The sequence below is a fragment of the Diabrotica virgifera genome, chromosome 4, assembly GCF_917563875.1.
Source record: "Diabrotica virgifera virgifera chromosome 4, PGI_DIABVI_V3a".
NCBI classification, from domain to species: domain Eukaryota; kingdom Metazoa; phylum Arthropoda; class Insecta; order Coleoptera; family Chrysomelidae; genus Diabrotica; species Diabrotica virgifera.
The window spans coordinates 248,064,897-248,091,075 of record NC_065446.1 but is presented as its reverse complement, the minus strand read 5'-3'; the positions used below and the strand labels follow the sequence as shown (position 1 = coordinate 248,091,075).

At 31.2% G+C, this 26,179-nt stretch overlaps 3 protein-coding genes across 4 annotated transcripts in view; 2 read left to right on the top strand and 1 right to left on the bottom strand.

Moving 5' to 3' along the window:
* The first annotated feature begins 774 nt into the window (after positions 1-774).
* LOC114334120 (ADP-ribosylation factor-like protein 2) lies at positions 775-4,558 on the top strand. Its single transcript, XM_028284148.2, has 5 exons — positions 775-960; positions 1,029-1,139; positions 2,426-2,588; positions 2,645-2,725; positions 4,323-4,558. Exons 1-5 carry the CDS (start codon positions 896-898, stop codon positions 4,455-4,457), a joined length of 555 nt encoding a protein of 184 aa, XP_028139949.2. The 5' UTR covers positions 775-895; the 3' UTR covers positions 4,458-4,558.
* LOC114334106 (protein CLP1 homolog) lies at positions 4,468-16,438 on the bottom strand. 2 transcript variants are annotated; one of them, XM_028284138.2, is made up of 5 exons: positions 15,874-16,438; positions 15,591-15,761; positions 7,235-7,425; positions 6,734-6,985; positions 4,468-4,686 (listed from the first exon to the last, which is right to left on the bottom strand). In XM_028284138.2, the coding sequence occupies exons 1-5, from the start codon at positions 16,352-16,354 to the stop codon at positions 4,675-4,677; spliced, it is 1,107 nt and encodes a 368-aa protein (XP_028139939.1). In that variant the 5' UTR covers positions 16,355-16,438; the 3' UTR covers positions 4,468-4,674. The 2 variants fall into 2 exon arrangements, with proteins under 2 accessions (XP_028139939.1, XP_028139931.1); XM_028284130.2 differs by having other exon boundaries at positions 6,669-6,985; positions 15,874-16,437.
* A 1,345-nt stretch (positions 16,439-17,783) lies between these two features.
* Positions 17,784-26,179, top strand: part of LOC114334129 (alanine--tRNA ligase, mitochondrial) — a 43,609-nt gene continuing 35,213 nt past the window's right edge. Inside the window, exons 1-4 of the mRNA XM_050649957.1 lie at positions 17,784-18,080; positions 19,777-19,950; positions 23,849-23,994; positions 25,864-26,055. Coding sequence (XP_050505914.1) covers positions 17,856-18,080; positions 19,777-19,950; positions 23,849-23,994; positions 25,864-26,055 — 737 coding nt within the window. The 5' untranslated portion in view covers positions 17,784-17,855. The remainder of the gene's footprint in view (positions 18,081-19,776; positions 19,951-23,848; positions 23,995-25,863; positions 26,056-26,179) is intronic.

Below are 26,179 nucleotides of genomic sequence, written 5' to 3'. Positions count from 1 at the left end.
TTTGAGTGTTTTTGGCGCAAAGGAAAAATATAGGAGTTACAGACCACTAATTGAAAAAAAAAAAGAAGATTTAGGAGTGCTAATTTGTTTATAAATAAAATAACACACTTTCTGCGGACTTGTCATACCCCATATTACTAATATATGCAATCTTAAGATTCGATTTTAGCAATAAAATAGCTGGTAAATAATTTTTCCCAAAAATGGTATTTTTTCGATAATTTTCCCAGACTATCAACAAAATCCAAGAAACCGAAGCGCCAACCCAAATTCTGAGCAGTCTCAACATAATAAGGTTAATATCCCCAAGAATCGCGCGGTGTCGAAATGAAATTGCGACTGTCGAAATGAATTAGAATCAGGCCCCTGGTGTAACCATTTCAAAACACCTAAATATAACCTTAAACGTCAGTGGTTTGTCACTGTCACTAATTTTTCTTCTGTTTTCTGTTTCTCTTTCTGAAAACGAGAATCTTTGTTTTGTACATAGAGTTATATATTAGCATAGAGAGAGTATCATTCAGAGCGAAGTGACGACACCATCTTTTTTATTTGGATTAGTGCTGTTTCACTCTTACGCATAGCAAAGCTGCTACAGTTGTCCTCCTCTTCCGTGCCTATATTCACACTGAATGTCATCATAGATTTTCGATACAATGTGTTAGAAAGAGATGCAGCAAACCAGTCCATGAGATGTGTCGTCAGGAAGCGCGGAAGGTAGGCTCCCTCTATGTTAATATATACCTCTATGGTTTTGTATTTTACATTCGTTGCTTCCTTCACACCGGTCTTTAAAATGTCAGTTTTATTGAAATAACAATAAAGAAAACAGAAATAATTAAAAAATAAATATTCTATTAATATTGTGATACAGATTTGCAATTAAATTGTAAACATGGGTTTTCTGACTGTATTGAAAAAAATGAAACAGAAAGAAAAGGAGATGCGCATCTTAATGCTGTAAGTTATTCACATTAAATCAGATGTTTACAAAAAGACTGATTTTTTCTTAATTTAACATATTTTAGTGGCTTGGACAATGCTGGAAAAACGACAATCCTTAAAAGATTCAATGGAGAGCCCATTAACACCATATCTCCAACGTTAGGATTTAATATAAAAACTTTGGAACATAGGGGGTAAGTTGATATCATTAAGACAAATGCTTTTAAAGAATTAGTTTGATCTGTACAATCTCATCATATCTTCCAGTTCTGTCAGTCTTAATCTTCTTACAAACCTATTCCCAGCAACCCTTTTGATCTCTTCTGTCCATCATGTAGGTGGTCTACATCTACTTCTTTTGTCTGGTCGTGGTCTCTACACTGTAATTTTTTGGGTCCACCTCTCATTGTTCGTTCTGGGCACATACCTTGCGCAATTCCAATTCGTCCATGCTATTCCTGAGTCACCCTATCTCTGAGTCAGACCAAGTAGTAACTGTTCCATATTTCTTTGGGCCACTCAAGTTTTGTTGCTGTGATCTGCAAGCTAAAGTATGTTTAAAATTGATTACAAGATTTGTCACAGACATTTTGACAAAGAGACACATCCAGAACAAGTAAAGTATGTAAATAAAAACGTTTGAAATAAATTGATAAACAACTAATTAACACAATAATGTTGGGTGCTACTATAGTATGCAGTCTACCTTTGCATATAGCTCATTCCTGAAGGTTTTGCACAAAATAATGAAATGCAAGAAAACACTTGTAGAAAAAATATTTATTCACAAGTGATAAACATTTGGAGCAAAATAAATGTAAAATGAAAAAGGAATCTAATAATTAACAAAATAAATGCATCCCAATTATTTACAAAAAAAATTATGTGTAACTTAATTATTTACAAAACAATGCAGCCTAATAAAATTATTATTAAAAACAGTAACTGATTCTAGCTTAAAAAGTCATGCAGGCTCCCTAACCAAGAATTAAAAAACATTCCTACCTTATCTATATGTGTATCTGTCCGACATCCCTTATAAATGCGAGCAATAGGTCCTCTTCCTCACATAGTCAACATAGCAACTAATTTTTATAAATCTACCAGGCCATTTTATTTTAAAACAGAGGTTATTTGTTCAAACCCTTCTGGGAAAGGTTATGGTGTTATTTATGTAGTAGTAAATAATAGAAAGAGGTTTATTGTATATTCTTGAAAATGTTTATTATTACTTAGCATTAAACATTTTGCCTACAAGCCATTTTTTGCCTGTCATTTTCGTTTGTTTGTCTTAGTAGACCGCAAACTATAGGAGAAAGAAACGCAACAGTAGACTGCATATTATAACGGCACATAATAGAATATTATAATGGCTTTTGCTATAGAAGGAAGTGATTGTTGGATTTTTAAATAAATCCCATATTTATTACTGATTTTTAATATTTGTGATTTTATAAAGTCATATATTGAATTTTTTTAGATTCAAATTAAATATGTGGGATGTTGGAGGACAGAAATCTTTAAGATCATACTGGAGGAACTATTTTGAATGCACTGATGGTCTTATATGGGTAGTTGATAGTGCAGATAAAAGAAGACTAGAAGATTGTAAAGCTGAGTTGAATGTGTTATTAGGAGAAGAAGTAAGTTAAATAGGCATCTATGTTTACATTATATACAGTAAAGATAATTGTTTTAGAGATTAGCTGGAGCAACTTTATTAGTTTTTGCAAATAAACAAGATTTACCAGGATCTTACAATATAGAAGAGTTGAAAACTGTAAGTTTAATAGATAGTCTAATTGTTGAACTAAATAAGTTGAGTGTTGTAGAATTTACTTGTTATATCCAATGATATAAATACAAAACTGTGTTTTTGTAATTACGAGATTTGATTTTTTCTAATTTGGTTTTGGGGCATATTAATAATATTCGCTTATAACATTCTCTTTCTCTCCCCCTCTCTTGAGTCCTGACCCCCTGGGAAGGAGTCTGGTTATCATTGTGATGTGTATTGTCTCTCTGTTATTTCTTTTTAACTCATGCATATCTTCTTTAGCCCATTTATATCCAACTTTGGACATAGGCCTTCCCCAAATCTTTCCATGCAGCTTTTACAATGTCGTCCTTTCATTGCATCTGAGGTCTTCCTCTTCTTCCTGTCCACGGTCTCCAGTTTTGTATTTCAGCATTCCATATTTTATCTTCCTGTCTCGCATGGTGCCCCACAAATCTCCACTTTAACTCTGTTATATGTTCTGTTACATTTTTTACTTTTGTTTTCTCTTATCCAGTTGTTTGATTTTCTGTCTTGCAGTTTTATTCCCAACATGGATCTTTCCATTTTTCTTCGAGTTATTTCTATTTTGTTGATGTTGGCCTTTGTTAATGTCCATACGTCAGAACAGGAAGGATGCACTGATCAAATACATGGGTTTTTAAGTACTATTGTATCTTTATGCTTTTTAGTATCCATCTTAATTTTCCAAACGTTGCCCACACCAATCTGATTCTTCTTTGTATTTCAATTGTTTGGTTCTCTTTATTGGCTTTGTTTATTTGACCCAGGTATACATATATATATATTCGTTAACAACCTCAATATTTACGTTATTTATATTTATTCTGTCATTTGTATTCGTCATGATTTTTGTTTTACTCATGTTAATTTTTAATCATATTTTCTCTGATGCTTGTGCTAGTTGAGTCAGCATTGTGGCTAGTTCTTCTTGGTTGGTTGTAATAAGAACATCATCGCAATATCTGAGGTGATTGAGTTTCTTTCCGTTTATGTTGATTCCTATTACAGTTCTTTAAAGATGTCTTCCAGAGCTAAGGTGAAGAGTTTTGTGGATATTACATCTTGTCTTATGCCTCTACGGATTGCTAAGGGGTTAGTTTTGTTTGTTTTATTTTCCCATTCAACTGTCATAGTTGCTGTTTTATAGATGTTATGTAAGAGTTACATTACCTGGAGTCTATTCTGCTGTTATTTAGAGCTTTTCTGGGTGCTCGTCACAGGCCGGCTTCCATCTATATTATTTTTCAATAACTATATATATTGCTTATTGTTTGTAATGAGACAGATTGCAATAAATTTGGATGTTAAAAAAATTAGAGTTTTTATCATCACCCATATCTCGACACTATCGAACGCTTTTTCATAGTCTACAAAAGCTAAACATTAATCTAGGTTGTATTCGTTTGCCTTCTTTATCAATATTTTCATAGTGAGGAGATGATCTACATATGGTACTAAACCCTTTTCTAAAACCAGCTTGTTCAACTGTCCATTTTATTATATTATTATAGAACTGTTTTACAAAAATCTAAACTTTAATAATACTTGTTTATAATACTTATTCTTTTTATTCTAGACGTTGGAATTAGATTCAATCAAAACACACCACTGGAAAATAGTTTCTTGTAGTGCAGTAACTGGTGAAAATTTGTTAGACGGAATTGATTGGCTCATCACAGATATAGCTACTAGGATATTTACCTTGGATTAAATGACACCAATGATATGAACATGCTTTTTTATTAAATTATGAACTAAAATTAATTTACAAAATTTATTTATTTTTATAAAATATACTTTATGTACAATTCATATGGTTTTTTTTTAATTAATGAGTGTCCATGAACTGAATTTCGCATAATACTAATATATTACTTGGTAGTGGTTTGGGTTGAGGCGAGAGAACAGTGATGACTTGCCTATCTGCATCAACATTGGTACTGAAAATAAAAGAAAAATATAAATCAAGAAAAAGGAAAATAAGACATTTCCAATATTTGCTTATTAGATTAACAATCTAATAAACTTAAATATGACTTATTACTTATGGTTGTTACAGTATAAATACTATTGCACATCATTATCTACGTCAGATATCCAAGTTGGCATTGTTGCGAAATTTCAAAAAAATACTGAATTCATTTTAAATCTAATAATTATTAGAAGTGCATTATACAACGAATAAAACAAATTAATATTCAATGTAAATAAATAAAAAAATAAGCAATAGAAAACAAGAAATAAGTAATAATCTCATGTTAAAGTAAATAATAAAAACAAATCTGAAGTGTCAACAGAATGTCACCATTCAATCACAGTTAAAGTGTGCTTTATATTCGACTTATACAAATTAAATGAAATTATAAGATAAATGCAGATTTGTGACTGCATAGCTTCACTGAGGAGGCATGAGGATGCTGAAATAGCTATATGGAGATGGTGGTCCAACTCTGAATCGAATATAAACAGAAATCTGCATTTATATTTTCCATTTTTACTCAGTTCTGAGTATTTAGAAACTGTCTTTCGGTCCTTTTCCTAGACGAAGAGAAGGTAAATGCGTGGCCTAAGTGTCCTATTTGCTTTCTCCTATTTTCGTCGTTTCTGTGATTACATATTGTAAAATCCGGAGATACGGGATGCAGCCAGAAAGCAGTTTATTAACGAAAAGTCTTGGATTTAAAATATTGTTTATAATATTTTTATTTCAATTATTCTAATTGTTTAAAAAGTAGTAAACTTTGTATCTAGGGCTTTTCGTTGTTTTCCTCGTAAATGAAATGAGTTATGGTGTACTTCTTTAAGTTTATATTAATAGAGATCTTTAAATATTATTTTTACATGTATATAATAAAATATGTCTACACTTTATTTCACGTTAAGAACAGAATATTTGGCTTATATGTTTGCCTCCCGGCTGCCATATTGTTTTAATTTTGACAGCATGTTGGAATACCCTATAGTGTCTCTAATTCCAGTGTACTTGGCTAAACGATTCTAAAATCGTACCATTGCCCGATAAACGTAAAATAGTACCATTGCCCAAAAGTCTATGAAAATGCTTGGTTTCATTAAAAGAACATCTCGTGATTTCACAGATGTGAAAATTTTATATTGCTCACTTGTTAGATCTCATCTTGATTTTTGTTCCTCTGTGTGGTCTCCATATTATCTAGTTCATAAAAATAAACTTGATAGAGTTCAGCATACCATTTTCAGATATGTAGCTTTTAAAAACATATATCGTAGCTACACAGATATTGAATTATTGAATATTACTTCATTAGAAACTCGTAGAAAAAGAAAAGATCTGACAATCGTATTCAACATTATTAATGGTAATAGTAGCTGTCCCGATGTTCTGTCAAAAATTAGTCTTTTTGTTCCTACTCGGTAAACAAGACAAACTCAAATTTTTCACATAAGCTTCCATAGATATAACTACATATACTTACAATTTTTTACCACGAACACTTAGATTTGCGAATTCTGTGAATGACTTGAATATATTCTGCAATTCTTTGTATATATTTAAAAACATGTTTTGATTTGTTGAACATACAAATATAACTAGAGGTTAATGATATGATTTCTATCATCAATTTTTAAGCTTAAACTTTTGTTTGTTTTTTATATCGTAATGTTTTCTTTTTTTCCTGCTTATAGCTTTGTTATCTAATACATATTGTAATATTTGTTCTTTGTGTTGACACTGTTTTTGTTTTGCTTTTGTCTTTGTAATATTTTTTTTGTAATAATCTTTTTCTGAATTGGGCTTGCCCGTAAATAAATGAATAAATAGAAAAAGAACAGACCTACTACTTAACTATTTTGTGTTGGTATAATGTTGTAATGCCACTTGCTGTGAGATGGATGACATGCAATGGTATTTATACTCTACGAACCATATGTAATTACTTACACACAAACAAATCCCGCAACATGAGATGTAATGATATCCTCCTCCCCATTCTCAGAAAAACTTACTGCTAACAGATGATGTAGTATTCCTGCATTGGGTGTCAATAAAACTAATTTGGTCATATGGTCCTCTGCTTTCATTCCAAGAGGCAGGCACGAATCGGGCAAAGCAGGAGCTCCAATTTTATAGATTTTAATATCTGAATACTTTAAATCAAATGAGTGTGGATAGAGGGAGTTTTTAGGTGATCCGTAAAAATATTCTCTAGTTCTTAAGTCTCTTTGTTCTATTCTGTTACCTTTGGAACGTTCTACAACCTAAAAAAAAGTTAGTTTAGGATAACGACAAGATGAATTGCTTCATTAAGAATCTTTAAGCAAAATATATATTAACTCGTTCACTGCCAGAGTGTTTTGTATGGTTTTTCGTTCAGGCCGGGCCTTATATTCCAAACGATACTAAGATGCGTAGAGGTAGATTTCTACAGACAATGAAGTCTTATGACAGAAATTTTAAAATGTATATCACCCATATTACCACTACTGCAGTTGCGAAAATGTACATACCCCACCACTTTTTGGTAAAAATATGATTTTTACAAAGTTAGGCATATCTCGAACCATCTCATTATAGAGCCTTTCCTGATCCAAAACCATTATAACATCTACTTCGAAAGCTTTTGCTGTACTTAAAAGTTGTTTATATCCATCTCCTTTGGTCCAACCACAAGTATTAATGATAACACCAGATGCTCGAGCTAAAAATAAAAAAAAATTCAATACTCTATATCAGGGGTCACCAATTAGCGGACCGCGGTCCGCATCCGGACCGTGAACTAGTTTTGTGCGGACCGTCAATAAATTCAGAATATACCTAGTGTTTGGCAATTTTGAAAATGTTTGGCCATGAAATTGTGTACTATGTTTGGCTCAAGTTATGTGTGCGAAGCCGCTTTATCAAGAATGAACTTTATTAAAAATTCGGTAGAGATCTCACTTAACAGATGAATATCTCAACTCCGTAATGAGACTCAGTTGCACTAAACTTACTCCAAACTTCAGATAGGTTGTACATAAAAAAATGTCATTTTTCTCTCCGATAATTTAATTTTGTAAAGAGTTTTTCCCATTATTGTTATACTTACTGATCATTAATTTTTAAATTAAGTAAGCTGTAATATAAAATTGTCATATGCATTTTTAAACGCTTTTATTTAGTTCAATAGTTTGCGTCAAATTTTTAGACGTTAATTTGAATGCCTTTTCTTCAATGCAAATGAATGAAAATTTGCAGACATATGCATTCGCGGGAACAATACACGAATAGTCAATAAAAACAATTTTTTTTGTGTTTATTAATTGTTTAGATAAAAAAAAACGATTTTAATGGAAAACGCTTAAATTCTCTTGTTTTTTACAATGTAAAAACTTCAAACTTTTACGGATTGTATAGCTAATGATATGAACGATACATAATTTCACTTTTTACGTTAATTGTTTACGTTATGCTTCATTAATAAACAATAAAGTTTCAAATTTTTTGCCGATTCCGACTACTGTTCATGTTTGTACATCATATGTTTTATACATATTTTAATAAACATGACGATATATTTTAATGTTTGAAAAGTGTAAGACTAAAAAGTAAAAAATAAAAAAATATGAAAAAAAAATTTTTAAGAAACGCTTTTCTTTAGTTACGAGTGACTAAAATTAAAAATATTTTAAAAAAATCAACTAAAAAGCAAGAAATAAAAAAAAATTGAAAAAATCTGACACATTCGTTAAATAAAAGCGTGGGGCGAAAACCGTTTATTCGATGAACACGCGCCACGCTTTTTTTGACAGATGTGTTAGATTTTTTCAATTTTTTTTTATTTTATATTCATTTCCTCTCTACTACATGTTAAGTAGGAGTACTTTTCAGATGTGCATTTAATTAAAATAATTCTCAGATTTAATAAGTTTGCAACACACACCTTGCATTGAAACTAGGGTAGAAAAGATAACATGTTAATTAGCATTTTGTACTATGATTTTATTTAAATTAATCCCTTTTCCTTTCTACAAAATTGAAGATGTCTAAAAACTTCACTAGCATTCAAAATATAAATTCCTAATTGTTAAAATATTCTCAGTAACAATTTACAATCCTGCTGTTTTCAAAATATACTGATAATAACATCAAAACAATACACAATGAATTTATATTTTATTTATTGTACCAGGAAAACTTACAGAAAAATATACAGTAACCAAAAAACAATCAGATATTATTAGTTTTCCTTTCCATATTAGTCTATGTGTGAGGCCACTTTCGTATGAAAAATGTTTTTGACTCGATTTCTTTGCGGATTCCTATTAAAAAATGTCCCCTTTAAACAAATCAGAAGGGTGCCGGGTGAAACAATTTTTTAAGCAAATTCAAATTTTTTTTTGCCTCGAAAAAGATATTTTTAGGTTCCTTGGGTAATTATAAACACTAAAGGTCTCTTGTCATATGTCTGAAAAGTTGATAGTTTTCGAGTTATAAGCGATTTAAAATCTAAAAAATGCGAAAATATGCATTTGCGATGCCTTTTTGAAGTTATACTTCTTTACGCGCATATGAGGGTGAATTTTAATAGGATTAAAACCTTTGATCCCGGCGCAGTCGCATTACAACTTTGTTCTGATTGGATGTTCAAATGACATGACAAAAATTATCCAATATGGCAGCTGTATCACAGCTGAGGGACTGTGGTTTGTATGGTGTATGGTTGTTGCGTTTTAAAATTTGTAGGAAGAGAAACAACAAACAAAAAGTTAGTTAATGGTTATACTGCCTTTTTAAATAGTTTTCATATTATATTTTTGGACTTATTAACATAGAAGAGATGATTGGTGCATGTCAATGTGAAAGCCCATCAAACTGTGACTAGTATGAGTGCCGCAAAATTACTGATAAAAAACCTATTAGTTCGAAGGCGTAGAAAACTGTGGATAACAACAATCAACCGGGACGATCTACGATCTCGCTTATTCAAAGCTAAAGAATCTTACACTGGTAAGTGTTTTAAAAATAGTAGATCAAATTTTGTTATCATATTGTCAAATTGTGAAACGTCAAAATATTTATATTTCATTTATTAACATTAATATTAATAATACAACTTGCGCAATTTGAAAAATGTGGTTTAAAAGGTTTTTTATTATAATTTTGTGTCTTTGGATTTGTCTTCCTTGGGCGTAAAATAATAAAACATCTATTTTTATATTTCACTTGTCACCGTGATGTGTAAATATGTATATCTGACACGTTAATAGTATGTGCCTTGATGGTCTTGTTGGTAGAGCATTCGACAAGAGATTGAGAATTCGCGAGGTTGCGGGTTCAATTCCCGGACGATTCATACTTTTTTCGTTTTTTTTTAAAATTTGGCATTGTTTTAAGTTTTGGTTAAATTTTGGTAATTATTGTTAATTTTTTGTATTGTAACTGTTAAGTAGTTATATTTATTTCGTTGAAATTATATTATAATAGAAGTATAACTTCTTACGTGCGTACAAAGTACACACACATTCTTTTTTTATTTAAGATGATCCAAAAATGCTAAAAACATATTTTCCAGGGCAAAAATTAAAGGTGACGTTTTGAATTTGTTAAAAAAATATTAAACAATTTCTGCCCAAAAATTTCGCCCGGCACCCTTCTGATTTGTTTATAGAGGATATTTTTTAACAAGAATCCACAAAGAAACCGAATCACCATATATATGCTCTATATCAGGGGTCACCAATTAGTTTCCCTGAGGGTCCGTTTCGAAAACCTATGACCCTTCCGGGGTCCGGATTTATGCTGCCTGTGTCTGATTCAGTTTCTTTGTGGATTCTTGTTAAAAAATATCCCCTATAAACAAATCAGAAGAGTGCCGGGTGAATTTTTTGGGCAGAAATTGTTTAATATTTTTTTAACAAATTCAAAACATCACCTTTTTTGCCCGCGAAAATATGTTTTTAGCATTTTTGGGTCATCTTAAATAAAAAAGATCTTCATTTTATTAAAACTTAAGCGTTTTCAAACATCGCAAACGCATATTTTCGCATTTTTCAGAATTTAAATCGCTTATAACTCGAAAACTATCAACTTTTCAGAAATATGACCTTTATATAAAAAAAGAGACCTTTATTGTTTATAATTACCCAAGAAACCTAAAAATACATTTTTCGAGGCAAAAAAGTAATTTTGAATTTGCTGAAAAAATTGTTTCACCAGGCACCTTTCTGATTTGTTTAAAGGGGACATTTTTGAACAGGAATCCGCAAAGAAATTGAATCAGAAACATTTTTCATACGAAAGTGGCCTCACACATGGACTAATATGGAAAGGAAAACTAATAATATCTGATTGTTTTTAGGTTACTGTATACTTTTCTGTTTTCCTGGTACAATAAATAAAAATATAAATTCATTGTGTATTTTGATGTTATTATCAGTATATTTTAAAAACAGCAGTATTGTAAATTGTTACTGAGAATATTTTAAAAATTAGGAATTTATATTTTGAATGCTAACGAAGTTTTTATACATCTTCAATTTTGTAAAAAGGAAACGGAGGAATTTAAAATAAATAATCATAGTACAGAATGCTAATTAACATGTTATCTTTTCTACATTAGTTTCAATGCAAGGTGTTTGTTGCAAACTTATTAATTCTGAAAATTATTTTAATTAAATGCACATCTGAAAAGTACTCCTACTTAACATACAGTAGAGAGGAAATGAATATAAAAAAATGCACATGACAATTTTATATTACAGCTTACTTCATTTCAAAATTAATGATTAGTAAGTATAACAATAACGGGGAAAACCCTTTACAAATTTAAATTATCAGAGAGAAAAATGACACTTTTTTATGTACATTTTGTGAACCTGTCTGAAGTTTGGAGTGAGTTTAGTGCAACCGAGTCTCATTAGGGAGTTGAGATATTAGATAGATAGATATTTATTTATTTATCATAATAGATAATACACAAAACAAAAACATTGCACTCCACACCTGTACAAATTACATAAGAATTGTCAAGGCAAGGAGCGCTGTATAATTATCATAAAGTATTACAAAAATTAAAAACATGAGACTAAACAAATAAAGAAATAAGCATTGTCAAATTAAATTAATCAGAAACATTCAATATATAAACAAAAAAAAAAGAGAAAATAAAATAAAAATAAAAACACTGGAAGTACAACAAACATTGCCAATTGGTTTCTAGGTCTTAGTTTTAATATAATGGACTAATAATCTCTTAAAGATAGTTGCATTATGGCTATTTTTAATGTGATAAGTTATATTATTGAACTGTACAATTCCTTTATGAAACAAGCTTTTCATTGAACTGGACTTGTTGGTTGTTCTAACATAAAAATTTTCATCTGTTAAGTGAGATTTCTACCGATTTTTAATAAAGTTCATTCTTGATAAAGCGGCTTCGCACACATAACTTGAGCCAAACATAGTACATAATTTCATGGCCAAACATTTTCAAAATTGCCAAACACTAGGTAGTATATTCTAAATTTATTGACGGTCTGCACAAAATTAGCTCACGGTCCGGATGCGGACCGCGGTTCGCTAATTGGTGACCCCTGCTCTATATTACTAGATATTAGTGATGTAACGAATATTCATATTCGCATTCGCGAATATTCGCATATTTTTGCATATTCGCATTCATATTTGTAATCGCGAGATTTGTACGAATGTTTTGCGAATATGGACATCAGAAAAAAAATAATTTGAAGATAATATTAGGTTAATAAAATCAAAATCTATTCACATCTTATCTATTTTTATTAAGAAAAGGTAACTTAACCTCGTATAATCACATTATCAGCCTTCACGTTATTTTATTATTTGTTCTTATGTAATAAAGCTTAAGATTCAGATTGATTTAAACTAAATATCAATTAACTTCTCATTAGAACTTTAGAAAGCATGACAAAATACAAACAAAAATTAAAAAAGGATTATTCGCATTCGCATCTGCATTCCTGAATGTCGGTAACAAGTATTCGCATTCGTATTCGCGAATGTTCAAAAATGACATTCGTTACATCACTACTAGATATACTAGCAGGATATATAGTCGAGGAAATGAAGCATTTTGGCTCGCAATTTTTTCGTCCAGCATGGATTTACTTGAAATTTTCACAGAAGGTAGGGAATAGTCTAAGGATCATTTTCTATATCATGCCGCTGTACGCTAAAACCTTGGGGGTGGTTGCCACCCCATCTCGGGGGCGGGATTTTTTTATTACATTTTAACCATGTAAACCAATGTAAAAAGTAATTCTAAGAAAAAAATTGTTTTTAAATTTTCTTTGTAAAACTGATTTTTCGAGTTATTCGCGCTTGAAAGTAACAGTTTTTCGATGAAAAAATCGACTTTTTTAGAGGGTTTTTTGAGAATACCTCGAAAAATATGCATTTAATCAAAAGAACTGTAGATATCAAAATTGTATCTTTTAGTAACACAAACCAAATTTTTTTCTGTAATATCTTTAAGACCAATACAAACCGAGATACGGCATCTGAAAAGTTAGCTTTTTTTGTCAAATGCATAATTTGAAATATTCAAAGTAAAATAACGGAAAAACTTTGCATTTTTCGAGGAAAACTTAAATAATCCTTTTTCAACTAGTTAGGCCTTTCAAAAAATAATAATAAAAAGTTCCTAGCCTGAAAATTAAGGGACTTATGATCAAAAAAATGTCGGTACTTACCTGCTTTTCTTTATGAAAAAAATCAGTGAAAACAACCCCCTAACTACCCTCCTAATTAAAAATTGGTCTTCACCTTTCTGTAATTCCTTTTATATTTGGATTATTATCAATACACCCAAGAAGTTTGACCTATTTAAAAGGCCTAATTTTAGAAAAATTGGAGTTTAAAGAAAAATTAATTTTTTGGAATTTCCCATTTTTCACCCTTTACTTCAAAATATCTCCGAAAATACTGGAGACACGAAAAAATGATGGACTACTAAATTGTAGCTTTTTTAATAAATAAAATTCCCTTGTGCATAGGTTTTCATTACAGCAAACACCCCCTTATTCGAGCCCTTTAAATCCACCCTAATTAAAAACTAAGGGATCTTACAGAATTTAGTTTACACAGTCTTATAACTCTTCAAAAATCCTACAAAGTCATTTTTGAAAAAACTTTTTATCGCTAAAAATGAAGGAGCTATGTAAAACGAATTTTTTTTTCGAAAAATTCGGATAATTTTCAATGTATGTATAATACCACAGAACCGGTTCGTATACTGGAAGATGACTAAAAAACTATTTGTAGTTGTATTTGTACATATTTGTAAATTCGTATTTTTGTGTAAATAAATGTTTTTGTAATTCTTTAATTCTACTTTTTTTTCTGTATAGATCTATTAAAATATCTACTTATAAAAACTGTAATGTTATTAAGGGTGGTTTTTAAGGGTTGAAATATTATGATATTATATCGTAAAGTATAAAACAATCATTATTTAACCAATCAAAACCAAATTTTACCCATATTAAAGTTTACAATGTTTTAATATAATTTTTGACAATAAGGGGTAGTTTATACCCCCAAAAATAATCAACGCCCTAAGCATAATATAGAATATGAAGTACAGGGTGAGATGATCATAATCCCAAATTTTTATGTAAATCGATGCAAGCCGAAATTATTCTTTTAGGATAAGTAATTTTTTTTATATATAGCTCCAACAAGGGTGGTTTTAAGGGTTGAAATATTATGATAGTACAGTAGAGCGTCGATTATCCGAATGTCGATCAACCGAACGGCCGCTTATCCAAACTCCCAACTTGTCACCTAACCATTAGTAATATTCACCAAGCATTATAATTAACCCTTAAAAATGTTTATTTTGTTGCTAAGACTGCACTTCTTTGTTTAATAATTAATTATTGTCCTATTTGTCATTAAGGATACACATATATGAGTATGTATGTAGGTATGTAAATATATGGCTTTCATTCACCTGTGGATAAATATGTACTGCTCTATCAATACAGTTCAATTATCCGAAAAAACCAATTTTCCGAACATTCCTGTCCCCCAATTAGTTCAGATAATCGACGCTTTACTGTATATCTTAAAACATAAAACAGTCATTATGTAACTAATAAGAACCAAATGTTGACAATATTAAAGTTTAATATGTTATTTTATATTTTTTTACAATTAGGGGTAGTTTTCACCCTTAAAAAACCAAAAGCGTACAACGGCTCAATATAGAAAATGAACTAGAGGGTGTAATGAGCCTAATCCCAAATTTTTGTACAAATCAATGCTGGACGAAAAGATTGCGAGGTTTTGCCATTTTTTCAGCTTCATTTCCTCGACTAATATGGATGGAGTTATTCGAAAAGGAACCAAGCGACAAATTCTGGAATATTAAGAAATTACCACCAACCGATTTCCACTGGAGTATATTGAATATTCTAAAAATATCTAAGCCCCAGAACATCTATTAACAAGAACACCAAGCGCCACAACAACGATTTATACTTAAAACTAAACTTCTGACGTAATTTTCTCTGAACTACTAAATAGGCGCTTGGTTCCTTTTCGAATAACACTATCCATATGATGGTTGGTTTGTCTATCATAACTTTAACACATTTGCTGCCACTTATATTTAGTCACTTTCGTATGGTGCCATACAGAAAGAACCCTATTTAATTCCATAGGTTATGAACTCCAAAAGGCATGGGTGGCACCTGACTCATGCACACCAAACTCCTGTCATCAGGTGCCAGCAAATGTGTTAAGGTTTCCCACTAAAAGTTAATATTCAGCATAATTTTAGAGGGTTAACTAACCTGTTAGTTATTAAAATTATATTGAGCAATTAAAAAAATATAAACTTACTTTTCTTATTCACTTCTAGTCTCTCTTTAACCATAGCTGCTAACTGATCCACTAATATACCGTATAAATTAATGTTACTTTGAGGACTTTTGTGTCCAAAATTATATACCAATGGAGCTTCTTGAGAAAAGCCCTCTTCTATACCTGCAGGTCGTTCCACCACTAGGGCTCCTAAAACATTTGATTTTATATAAAGGAATAATCTGATGTTTTGATTTCTACTTCGGAAATCGTTATGAAAACATTAATGTTTATAATTATAATCAATTAACAAAATGCTTACCAATGGTACCTGGAATTGAAATATGGCCCTGTCCTACATCTAAATCTACAGAAATAGGCCTTCTCACCATTCTAGCCGCATAATTTAATAATACCCTACAAATAGTAGACTTTCCAACATCTCCTGGGCCTACGATCATAGCTATGGGACCCCTTTTATTCTCTTTTTCGGCTTCGCTCCTCAGAATTTCGAGAGCAGCGTGACAGTTGGAATATATAACCATAGGAGTCTCTTTTGCTGTGTATATAACATCGGTTTTACCCTTTACTTCTACAACACATCCGTGCCACGTAAAAACTGCCACTTTGGCTCCTGATAAAAATTCGTAAGTCTTGGCTTTGACTAATTCTGTACCGAAGATTTCTGCAGTGCCACTTTTTAAAATTAAATAAACTTTTTCATTTTTTGATTCGACCTCAAAGCGAAGTTCGTTGTCTTGCTCCAATACGAACTCTTGTATCATTTTTTTGTCGGTAGTCATTGTAATTATTTTATTTATTTATTTTATTTGTTTCATAACCTAAAAAAACTTTCAAATGTATCAACAACGAAGATAGAAGCGTAACTGACCAATGGTAACTGACATCATGTGACGCGAATGGGCTATCAAGGCCAAATGTCAGACTGTTTATGTAAACGCTGTGTCTAGGTACACGCTAACGTGTACGCAAATAAAAAAGTTAGGTACACGCTTAAACGTCATCAAGTCAGTGACGTCACTATTTAGCGTGCACTCTGACTGGGTTTTTCGGTACACGCTAATTTGAGCCGCATGTATGCTGTGGTAAGTATCTGTATCGCGAGTGTCAGAGTGTGGTTAGAATTTGTCTAATCGCATTTGTGTTTACATTTTAAGATTGATTAGTTAGTAAAGAGTTTTCTTATTTTTTATTTGTTTAGTGTTTTTTTAATTAACTATGGAGTTTTTAATTAACTTAGTGAACTAAGAGAATTATTTAGTTCTTTTAATGAGTTTAACAACATTCTAAAACAGTATGAAAAAGATAAGAGACAAAAATTCGTGATTAAGAGTAGCAGAAGTATTAAGATAAAATATACAAGGCGATTGATTAGTGTGATAAAGCTCAGTAGATCCGCTATAGTAATAGATAGCAATGAAAGTTAGTAACAAAAATTGTAGCAAACTTTGAGTTTCATATTACAAAATTAGTTAGAATGTTACTTAGTGGCAGACCAAACTTATGTTTTTTAAATGGAACACCCTATATTTTATTTTATGTTCGAAATCTTCTACAAAAATATAAAGGTTTATTACGTTATGCAGGTTATTTACAAAGTTATAACCAATTTTCTATGAAAATCGTAACAAGTTCAACTCCCCGTATAAATAAAAATAAACCACATCATTGGTTTATAAACTGGTATAATTAACTTACGCATAAAAATATTTTAACAGTGATTTGTACATGTCATGTTAACTAAATATTTATTTTGACTACCTGAATATATATACACATTGATTTATTACAAATAAGTTTGAAACATCTGAATAGTTCTGTTTCCCTTCCCCTTCCCATATACTCGCGAATCACAAATATTTTTCTATCAAACAAACACTAAACATATCAAAATAGCGTGTACCAAAATATACAGTCACTGTGCACTCTAAATAATGACGTCACTGGCTTGATGAAGTTTAATTCGCGTGTACCTAACTTTTTTATTTGCGTACACGTTAGCGTGTACCTAGACACAGCGTTATGTAAAACCCGAAAAATTGTACTAAAATTTGGTTTTTTTTGTAATTTTAGTTTAATTTATGAATGTTTTATTATTTTGTTCTGTTTATAGATTCAAAAAGTTTTAAATATGATACTTAATTAAACATTTGGCAACTGGTTAATAAAATTAATTCTTCTTTTTGTAATATTTACCTGTCACTGTCAAAACAAAAAATAGAGGAATTTTGAATTCTGAGAGGTTATATATTTTTTAGCAATAATTCAAAAATTTTATAAAAAATGATGACAATAATCCCGAAAAACCAGTCGTTTTTACTTCCAATACTTTCTACTATGTTTAACTCTACCAGGAATTGCAGTAGCAAACATTTATCTTCAAATTCGATTAGAAATATATTTTTAGATTACTTCCTTAAAGAAAATAGTCATAAGTTTGTAAAGTCTAGCCCGATTGTACCATACTGTGATCCTACTGTAGCGTTTGTAAATGCAGGAATGAATCAGGTAAGCAATTATTTCAATTTGTCACCAACTTATGTGAACACCCCATAAAGTTAAAGGCTATAAAATAAACAAAAAATTACATCTTGCCCCAAATTTTTCAAACTAAGATTTAAATTATATTAATATCCAATTGATTCATTACCTTAAAAGTACTTCAAATTTCCTATAGTTTCCTGCTAGCAATTGCCCTCACTTCGTGGGGACAAGTGAGATATCACAGTGGGATGTGGGGACATCGACGATGTGAGAACAGATGCTAAAGAGATATTGAGGGTGGACACTGGAGAAGGGGGAGGCCATATTTTCGAATATCTTATATGGTCGCCTAAGTGCATATTCACAGGAGCTGCTTGGAGAATATCAAAGTGGTTTTAGGCCTGGTCAATCAACAACAGACCAGATCTTTGTGCTAAGGCAAATACTGGAAAAAACCAATGAATTCCTTATCGACACATACCATCTTTTCGTAGATTTTAAATCAGCCTATGATAGTGTCCTAAGAAATAAATTGTATGAAGCCATGGATGAATTCCACATCCCTGATAAACTGATAAGATTAGTTAAGGCTACAATGCATAAAGTCATTTGCAAAGTCGAAATACAGGGCGAACAATCACAGGCGTTTGAAACAAATGTTGGGCTGCAACAGGGAGATGCGCTGGCGTGTCTCCTCTTCAAGATAGCTCTGGAAAAGACGGTCAGAGATGCACGAATAGACAACAGCGGAAATATTTTTAATAAATCATCCCAAATTTTGGCATATGCAGAAGAAATGTATACCACCTTCTTAAATGCCTAAAAAAATATGGGCCTGAAAGTAAACGAGGAGAAAACTAAGATGTTGGCATCAACACCCAACAATAGAGCCAGAAACATCGGTGACCAATTCACTGTTGATAACTCTACTTTGAAGTGGTGGACTGAGTAGATATATGAGAAGCAGAAACTTAGCCAAAAAACAAAAATAACCATATACAAAACCCTTATACAACCAGTGTTGACATATGGATCGGAGACATGGACCATCTTCAAGGCAGATGAAAACCTTCTGCTTATATTTGAACGAAGGATCTTGAGAGGAATATTCAGTGACATCTGTGAAAGTGGTATTTGGAGGAGGAGGTACAACTACAAGGTATACCACAGATATAAACATATATTTGGTGGTAAAGATGTAGTATCTCTTATAAGAATAGCAAGACTAAGATGGGCAGGACATCTAGCAAGATCACAGCATAACAACCCTCCTAGAAGAATCCTTATGTCACAACCTGTGGGAAGTAGAAATAGGGGTAGGTCAAAACTTAGATGGAAGGATGGTATAGATGAGGATGGGAGAAAAATAGGCACAGCAAACTGGCAACGGTTGGCAATGGATAGGACTGACTGGCGTAATAGACTTGGGAAAGTTGAGGCTCTTTCACAGGGCTGTAGCACCATTGATGATGATGACTGTGCTACAAACTCAAGTCTCTAAATATAACTATGCAATCTCTAATATTCATATTATACCTACTCCCTACTTCAAAAAGTTATAACCTCAATCAGGGGCTGAGGGTCAGGCAGCCCAGTCATAAAAATTTAATTACATCACACCAACCCTAATCCAGAGATGCGAAGCACTCTGATTAGGGAAGTTTTAAATACATATTAACCATTCATTGACTAGACAAATAACACTTAATATATTTTATAGTTTAAAGGAATTTTGCTTGGCAATCAAGAGCCTCAATTTAGAAGAGTGGCAAATTCTCAGAAATGTATTAGAGTAGGTGGAAAACATAACGATTTAAGTATTGTAGGAACTGATGGGTACCATCATACATTCTTTGAAATGTTAGGAAATTGGTCATTTGGTGACTACTTTAAGGTATGTATAGTGTATGTTGAAGATTAATATTTTAGTTCTGCATCACTAAACAATAGATGAACAGCCCGGGGTGTGCTCTCCACTAGCACACTGCAGGCTGTTCAATGGATGGTGATGGCCTCTGAGGAAGAATTAAATCTTAAACTGTCTCTCATTACCTTTAGTGCAGTCACTGAAGGTTTTCACCTCCGATTTTGTTGAACCTCCATCGATTTTCATGAAAATTGGTGAGTAATTAGAGGATACCGCAAGGAACAAAGGTGACATGATGCCAACTTGCGCTTTTACCCTGGGGGGTGGATGCCACCCCTTCTCGGGGGTGAAAATTATTTTATTAAAAATAATACCATAAGTTGATAGAGGGACAAATTATAAGCAAAATTTGTTATATAAAGTTATTAAAATAAATGAACACTTTTTGAGTTATTAAAGACCAAAAATTTTATTTTTTCATAAAAAAATGCATGTTAAATCAGTTTTTCACGTATAAATCAAAAACTATAATCTTTTACAAAAAAGTTATTATTACTGAAATTGTAGATAATAAAAAATTGAATACATTCCTCACATAAAGAACTAAATTAATGTTAGTTCAAAGTGAGTTATTGGCAATTGAATGTGTATTTTTTCGACGAGGACTCAAATCTAAGTATTCAAGCTTAAATAACAGGAAAACGATGCAATGTATAAAATATTTCTGCTAAACATTTGTCAAAGTACTTCGGAATACCTATCAAAAATGAGCTTCAGAACAAGGTAATAGCGTCAAAATTAAGCAAATTATAATGAAAATAAAAGAACCGTTTCGAATTTTTTAGGAAAAAGTGAAAAATAAAACATACGCCATTTCCACAAAAATTAAAATTTATAGTAATCCTTACAAGAACTTCTTTACATTAGCATAATTTCTGTTTTCATTGGGTTTCATTTCTGTTTCAATTTGTTCATAATAGCTGTTTTCGATAATTTTGACCAGTTTAGAATGCATATTTTTGAAAAAAAAAAAGATATAATTTAAAAGTAATACTTTTAAAAATATTGTAATTCTCATATTCTTTTGATAATAACTCCAAAAATACTCAATATACGTAAAAAATTATATAACCAAATTTTAGTTTTTTCTGTGCCAAATATTTTACCTATTTTACTATTTCTATTGGGTAAAAAATAACCGAGATAGAAACGTTTAAATCTAAAATTTTGCTGTGGGAACCATGCAACCGGGGTCATTTAACCTTTTATTTTTAAAAAAGTAAGGGGTTTAAAAGATTGGGTTCAACGTGCTTGAATAGCACTTGGAATTAACTTTCAAACAGTTTTTAGATGAACCTGATATCGTAAACATGAACGGAGTTATTAAAAAAAAAAAACAATAATATTTTTTGGAAAAATTTTTAAAAGATAAATTTTGAAAAAAATTTGGAGTATAAATTTTAACGCTATCAACATGTTCGGGGGCTCATTTGATAGATATTTTTAAGTACTTTGACAAATGTTTAATAAGTTTATGTTATAAAAGGCATCAATTTCCCGTTATTTCAGCTTGAATACTTAGAGTTTTTTACTCGCTAAAAAAAAATATACATTCAATTACCTATAACTCACTTTTAGTTAACATTAAAAGGTTTTTCTAGTAAGACGTTTATTTCATTTTTTATTAGCTTCAATTTTGATAATAATAACTTTTTTATAAAAACTTACACTTTTTGAGTTATTGATGAAAAATTGGTTAAAAACATGCATTTTTCTCAAGTAAAATTAAAATCTTTGATCTTTAATAACTCAAAAAGTTTGATTTATTTTAATAACTTTATATAACAAATTTTGCTTGAAATTTGTCCCTCTATCGAATTATGGGGTTATTTTTAATAAAATAATTTTCACCCCCGAGAAGGGGTGAGATTTGTTCCTTGAGATATCCTCTAACCACTTACCATTTTTCACACAAATCGATGGAGGTTCAACGAAATCGGAGGTAATAGCTCATATCCACCTTCAGTGACTCCACTACTTAGTTCTACTCACATTTTGAGTACTAGTAAGCAAAATTAGTTGGATTTTTACCTAGACCAATAGAAGGGTTGTGTAATGCATATTGTAGGTTCACTCTTGTCTATTCATTTAGTGCTGTTTGCCTTGAAAATTGGAGAAGACTTGGATTAAAGTTGTTATCAGAATTTTGCTTTCCAGTATAAGAGATCTACAGTGTTTCTGTTCTTTAGATTCCTCATTGTGTACATAAATGTAGTAGGTAAAAATAAAAGAACATCCAGTAAAACATTTAAAAAAGTCTGGGATGTCCCAGATATCCACACTTCTGATTTATTAACATCAGCCTGCCAATCAGGCTGTTAAAAAAGAAAAATACGAATTTTAGTACACAATTATTAGTCATAGTTGTGATGTCAGACAATTGGGAGCGCTGCACAAATGACAAATGGTCAGTAGCACAGAAATGCCATTTTTAACACTATATCTAATGTAATGTAGTCTGGTAACTCTAATCTAATTTTTACTGGATTCTTCTCCCGATTATTAGTTTTTATTGCGTAGCATATAAATTATTGTAATCACTGAATACGTACTTAGTGAAAACATAATTCTATTAATTAAATTAATGAATAAATATTAAGGCTATGGGTACATAATTCGCAAATATTTTACGTGTATCCCTACTTTTTCTGTCTTTACACGGCAAATTACGTGTAGTAAAATTCACACCGGTGTGGATATGTAAACATTACTAGAATGTCATTATACTTGAAAATGTCATAATTAATTTAAAAAGATGGCTTTTGAATGTTCTTGGATAACTGTTATTTTTATAATTGCAAATTATTAATTCAGTTAATAAATGTGATAATTTTTTCACTAACTATGTTTTCAGTAATTGTAATAATTTATTTGTACAACAAAAACTAATAATTAATCGAGAAAAGAGGAAAAGTGTTAAAGTGATTTTTTAATAATATATTGTTATTATGGAACGCTTACAATTTTGAACATCTCTAACAACAAAATACTTGGATCACAGGATATATCTGATGTATTCTCTGCTTGGATCTTCCACAAATAATACACAATAAATAACTTTTTATTAAGTTCACGTCTTTAATCAATTATTTATCAAATACCTATATATCAATAATATTTAATCAATTTCTCAAAATATTCCCGATGCAATGTCAAATATTTAAAATTGTCACTGATTGTCAGTGTGTCACTGACAATATATGCTGACAATATTATATTCGGCTGAGTGCGTTGTAAGACAAAGACAGATTTGGAAAATATTACCACGGCATTGTGTTTATTTTTTTCGAATCCTGAAAAACCCAATAAATATTTTTGAAAAATTTAAACGCAGAATGAAAGACTAAATTATTACCGAGGGCCGAAAGTCCCTTAGAATAAATAAAAAGTTTATTTTGAATGAGATATTTGAAATTAAAAATCACACTAAATTTTCCCTTAGTTTTTCACCCCTGTAACTTATTAAAATAAACATTATAGAAGTTCTCAGGGACTTTCGGCCCTCGCTAATAACGTAATCTTTCATTCTGCATTTAAATTTTTCAAAAATACTTATTAGTTTTCTCAGGATTCGAAAAAAATGAATCCCCATTTGAATAGCATTGCAGCCGAAAATACGTACCGATCCTCTTAAGTGATTATGTAAGTAACGATTGTCTAAGAATATTGAAAAACAAAACGAAATAGCCATCTCTATTTTGTTGGTGATGACGTCGTTGACAACTAATGCTTACATCTCCTGCATAGCTTATTGAATTTTAGGCTAAGGAAAATCAAAGATCAGCAACATCAAAAAATGAAATAATAATTTTGATATCTAAGCTGTTTCAACCATTATAATATCAATTGTGCTTTTTAATTTTAGCCTGAAGGTTGTAAATTAGCATGGGATCTTCTTACGAAAGTTTATAAATTACCCAAGGAAAGACTCTATGTTACATATTTTAAAGGAAATAAATCATTGGGTTTAGAGGAAGATTTAGAAACAAAAGAAATTTGGAGGCTAATAGGGTACAGTATACATACTAGGGACTAGGGATATTAAATGTATAGAATTGATGAAATTAAAGCTTTTGTTCAAATATGTCTTCTTTGTGTGAGTGCAGATTCGCAGCAGAAGATTCTTCCTCTTCCAGAACTCGTTCTGCCAAGTATTTTATCTTGTATTATTAGTTTTAATGATTGATATCTTGTCAGTTTTTATTACATGAAAATCTGGCTATCATTAACATAGTCACCACTCTCTTGGTTATTCATTTTGTATGTTGATATGTAGTCAATTTCAAGTCTAATTTTAGTTTACTACATTCAGATTTAAATTTGTACCAGATTTCAGATTTAATTTTAATTTACTACATTCAGATTTAAATTTGTACCATTCAGACTTAAAGGATCCATTCCCTTAAATTCCTCCTTCTGATAAATTTCATGATTTTGGACTTCTGGTGGCTCTGTTAAGCACTGCATTTAAAATTCATTCTGTAACTATATTAAGAACCTGTTGCATTATATCTCTAACTGTGCCATAAGATCTGTTGTGAGCTAAGATGACCACGTCATTCATATAGCCCAGGACATGGTGTCTTTTGGTACTATCATCTAGCTTTCATCCTTGATGACGAGATTCCCCAAGAGATGAGATAAGACACCCCTAGTACCTTCACTGACACTGTTCACCCAGTAATGTTGCATGTATCACGTGGCTCCTCATCATACAGTTTATCCACCTGCAACTTGTTTCATCTATTCTTCTTAGATCAATTACCCTTGTGATTGATTTGTAGGAGGCTTTTTTGAATACTCCCTCTATATTGAGATATGTACCCAGCACAATGAACTGTCAATACGGATGGAATGGCCATGTCCCATTCAAATAGTGAAGCAAGATTGACACCAACATACAAGAGAGAGGTCCTAGAGAGAGACAGACAAGGTGTTGGAGAATTTGACAGGCCGTGTAATTTGAGTTGCCTATATAAATGGACCCGATTGAATCAGTATTTACAGTTCGTTGAATAGTTTAACTTATATTTTAACTTGGCTAAGGCCTAATGCTGATTGGCAGTACATATTTAACCACTTTTTTGTATTTAGGGGATAAATAGAGTACACAGTGCCATACTTGGTGTTTAGATACTTTTCAGAATTGTTATTTGTATTTATCAAAACAAATACCTACTTTCCTAAAGTATTTGGGAGTTAAATAATTTTAAAACTATTTAAATACTAAATTAGTGACTGTTTTATACAAAGTGAAGAAGTCCTTGATTATGTTTTTATGTTACTTTTATATTTAGACTTTTATATTTCCCCGATTTAAGTTGATATAGGCAACTCAAATTACACGGCCTGTCAATGTTTCCACCACCTTGTCTGTCTCTCTCTAGGACCTCTCTCTTGTATCGTGGCTGCATTAGTTGTCTTTGTGCCTATTCCATCCGTATTGACAGTTCATTGACCCAGCATCACCTTTTAGTTTTCCAGAACATACTCCACCATCTGTATGAGATGACAAAGAAGACTTTCTACCAATACACCATGCAGAATGTGCCTATTGAGTAGATTTTCTAGATTCTAGAGCCCTTAGTACAAATGACATTAGATGTATCAAAAATATTGTTTTCTGTGCTACAATTAGTTTAAATTAATATAAAAAATTATTTGACAACTTTGCTGTTCCAGAATTCTGTTAAATTTCCTACCCTGTAATTTTCTTTTTCATTTGTAAGGCTCTAATGACTTCATTAGAGCCTTACAAAGATTTAAGAGCCTCAGATTTAAGTTTTCTATGTCACTATCAGCGTGTATCAGATATTTCTGTTGATCTTAGTTTAAATTTAATATCAATAGATGATATTTTAAGAAAACCTATATTTTTAGTGTGACTGAAGATCGAATTCTACCTTTTGGTCTAAAAGATAACTTTTGGGAAATGGGTCTAGTTGGACCATGTGGTCCATGCACAGAAATTCACTATGATCATATCGGAAATACAAATAGAGCTGGATTTGTTAATAAAGACTTACATGATCTAGTCGAAATTTGGAACATAGTTTTTATCGAATATAATAGGTAAGCCCTTTTTATGAATATTACTACTGATTAGGTAGGTACAGTCGGAAAAATGAAAGAATACCCATGAATGAACATATAAAACACGCTGTATTTTCCTGTCACCGTGTCACAAAGAAAATTG

Coding starts and splice junctions, on each gene's coding strand:
- LOC114334120 (XM_028284148.2), top strand. CDS start 896: ATGGGTTTTCTGACTGTATTGAAAAAAATGAAACAGAAAGAAAAGGAG. Junction 1,140..2,425: donor AAAACTTTGGAACATAGGGG/GTAAGTTGATAT, acceptor GAATTTTTTTAG/ATTCAAATTAAATATGTGGG. Junction 2,589..2,644: donor ATGTGTTATTAGGAGAAGAA/GTAAGTTAAATA, acceptor TAATTGTTTTAG/AGATTAGCTGGAGCAACTTT.
- LOC114334106 (XM_028284130.2), bottom strand. CDS start 16,354: ATGACTACCGACAAAAAAATGATACAAGAGTTCGTATTGGAGCAAGAC. Junction 15,762..15,873: donor TTCAATTCCAGGTACCATTG/GTAAGCATTTTG, acceptor CAAATGTTTTAG/GAGCCCTAGTGGTGGAACGA. Junction 7,426..15,590: donor ACTAGAAGTGAATAAGAAAA/GTAAGTTTATAT, acceptor TTTTATTTTTAG/CTCGAGCATCTGGTGTTATC.